Source organism: Chinchilla lanigera, unplaced genomic scaffold (genome assembly GCF_000276665.1).
Source record: "Chinchilla lanigera isolate Chin_1 unplaced genomic scaffold, ChiLan1.0 scaffold00008, whole genome shotgun sequence".
Lineage (NCBI taxonomy): Eukaryota > Metazoa > Chordata > Mammalia > Rodentia > Chinchillidae > Chinchilla > Chinchilla lanigera.
The window spans coordinates 35094403-35097114 of NW_004955409.1; the positions used below are offsets into that span (position 1 = coordinate 35094403).

Consider the following 2712-nt stretch of genomic DNA (forward strand, 5'->3'; position numbering starts at 1 on the left):
ATATTTTTCTTTAGAATCATCTCTTACTTATTAATAAATATTTTAAAATATGGTTAATTTAAAATTTAAGCAGAGAGGGATAGGGATGTAGCTTGGTGGTAAAGTACATGCTGAGCATGCCTGAGGCTCTGTGGCTTATAAAAAATACCACAATAAGATGTAAGCGGACAAATGTTTTACTTATGAAAGCACAGAACCCCTCCCTGTATAAATGTTTACATCCTGTTCTTGTTCTTTTTGTGACCTTACCATTATTGTGATTTTTTAAAAATAATAACTCTTAGGAACTGTGGGAGGCAGAACAGAGACAGACGATGTTGATGATGGAAATTGATATTTATTCTGCAAATATTTGTAACTATGTTATGTGATAGGTCCTAGGCAAGGTACTTCCTCCTTTCCCTAACTTCTGGAAGGCTTCTTGTGTAAACATCCAAGCATTTTTTTCCTTTGAGGGTAGAGCTCTGCATGCTTAAAATGCTTCCCATAGATAAACGGTGGTCTGTTCTATATGAACTTAGCTACTGCTCAGCTCATCTGCAGGGAGAATCATTCACAGTATAGCACTAAGGTGGGTCCCAAGTGTTTGGGTGAGGCAGACACTACACAGATGACATATATGTGAGTTAGGGGGTACTTCACATGGACAGCAGACTGCTCTTGAGGAAAGAAGATTCAGAGGGAAGATTTTAAAAAGGAAGGTGGTAAGGAAAGAGAGGATCATCGGCATAGGAACTGGTGTAGTACAGGAATGCCAAAATTGACAAAATTGTTGAATTACCCAAAATCTGATTCCCAACTTTTATAAACAGCATCCCCAACACACGAAGGGAGACTGACAAATTCCTTAAGCTTCATACTTAAGACAACTTTTATAAAGTCACAGAATTGCCTAATTTCAATTTAGATTTGGTATAGATAATGTAATAATCATAATGATTTCTTTTGTTGTTGTTGTTGTTTGTTTTTTCCGGTACCGGGAACCTTGCCCTTGCCAGGCACGTGCGCTGTGCCGCTGAGCTAAATCTCCAGCCCCCATAATGATTTCTATTTGCTTACATTCTAGACTTTTTAAAAACACTTAAGACATAAACTATTTCTCTAAATCGTCACATAAATACTGTGAGAATTTTTTCAGTTTTGCAGATGAGAAAACTGCTTGGAGGTAGAGCTACTTGACTACCTTTAAACCCAGTTGGGAAATGCCTGAGGTTAGAACAGGATACGCTGCCCTACCCGTTGGTTTGAAGCTAGCCTCACAAACGTCTTTCCAATGATAGGCAGAGTACGCAGGATCTTATCAGGGAAATCCCTCCAGTTTTCATAAACTAGCCTACATGCCCTAGATACGCCCATTTCTTCCATTCTTCCCCTCCAAGCTACCTTCCTAGCTCTACTGCATGGCCGACCTTTCCAGAGTCCACTGGGGATTATGCGTCTCCTCCCTCAGCATCTCTGTTGGCTCTATACAGCCCACAACATAAAGGACAAGCTCCAGACTGGCAGTCAGGTCCTCTGTCTCAGCTCCATCCACCCCTCCAACCCTCTTTCCCCCGCAGTGCGCCAGTTCTTGCTACTTTTATTCTAACCAAGTGGGGCCAGCATAGGGCGTGGAAGAACACACAACTTAAGGGTTTGTTTTAGTGTAATATTTTAAATATAAAAACAAAATTTGCCCCAAAATAAATAATAAATAAAAAGCAAAAGTTTCAAATAAAGACAGAATCAGTGTTACTGATTTTTCCTTTTGGTCCTTTAGATTCTAAAATATCTCTCAAGAGCTCTGTTACTTGCCTTGCAGGACTTCCCACTCAGTTACTTTTACAAAGCATCCCCAAGGTGAGTTCTCACAACCCCTTTCCACACGGGTTGCGTCTCTTTTCTTGGAATGCTCAGACGATTCTACCAGTAGTGCACTTCTGTCAGGAAAACCCATTTCCCCTAGTACTCTGAGGATAGTCTGAACCGTCTGGGACCCTTTCCGGGGCCTTTCTAAACTACAGCGGGCACTCAGCACCTTTTCATGGAAAGAATGCAGTTTATTGACTCCCATTGGCTGAACAGAGAAGGTCCGGAGTAACTGAATTTGTTATGGAGATTTAATAGCCAGGATATTTTACATGAAAAACAAATTCTACATCTCTGTTATTTCTTGAAAAACAAGAAAATCCTGCAAAATCGCGTCCGAAATCCTGCATGATAGCAGAAGAGCAGCCTTGCTCTGGAGCTCTCCCAGCCGGCTGGCCTCCTCCTGCCCTTTTCGCTCGTTCTCGGCGCCTACCAGGCCTCATTAGCTTGCCACCTTAGGCATGAAGGAACGAGTGGACTGGATAAAAGGCCATCTGCCAGGCTTACTCTCACTTTCCTGGAGAATAAACGTTTCCTGGTTGTCCTTCCAAATAGTCTCGTGGAGAGCCAGAAGCAACCCACTTGTCCAGCCTGCAAACTTCCCGCAGCCCATGAAACTCACAGCGCCTTCCTCACCAACCAGCTCCCTCCACCACCCAAGCCCTGTCCTCTGCTCAGAGGCCGCTCTCCTGCACCGGCTCTTCCCTTCCTCCCTCGCTCCCTGCACTGGGGGTCAGCCGCGCCGGCGCTGCTCTTTGCCCCGGGCCGGGAGCGCGGGCTCGCCCAGGGCGGCACTGGGCATGCTCAGAGGCGGCAGCGGGCGCAGCTTCGCTCGCAAGCGCTCGCACTCGGCGGCGGGCGGGC

General features: G+C 45.0%; 1 protein-coding gene across 1 annotated transcript in view; it reads left to right on the plus strand.

Moving 5' to 3' along the window:
• Positions 1–2485: 2485 nt before the first annotated feature.
• The window catches only part of Stxbp6 (syntaxin binding protein 6 (amisyn)), a gene marked incomplete in the record, with an annotated part of 261684 nt that continues 261457 nt past the window's right edge, over positions 2486–2712 (plus strand). Inside the window, 1 exon segment of the mRNA XM_005376982.2 lies at positions 2486–2712. Coding sequence (XP_005377039.2) covers positions 2649–2712 — 64 coding nt within the window.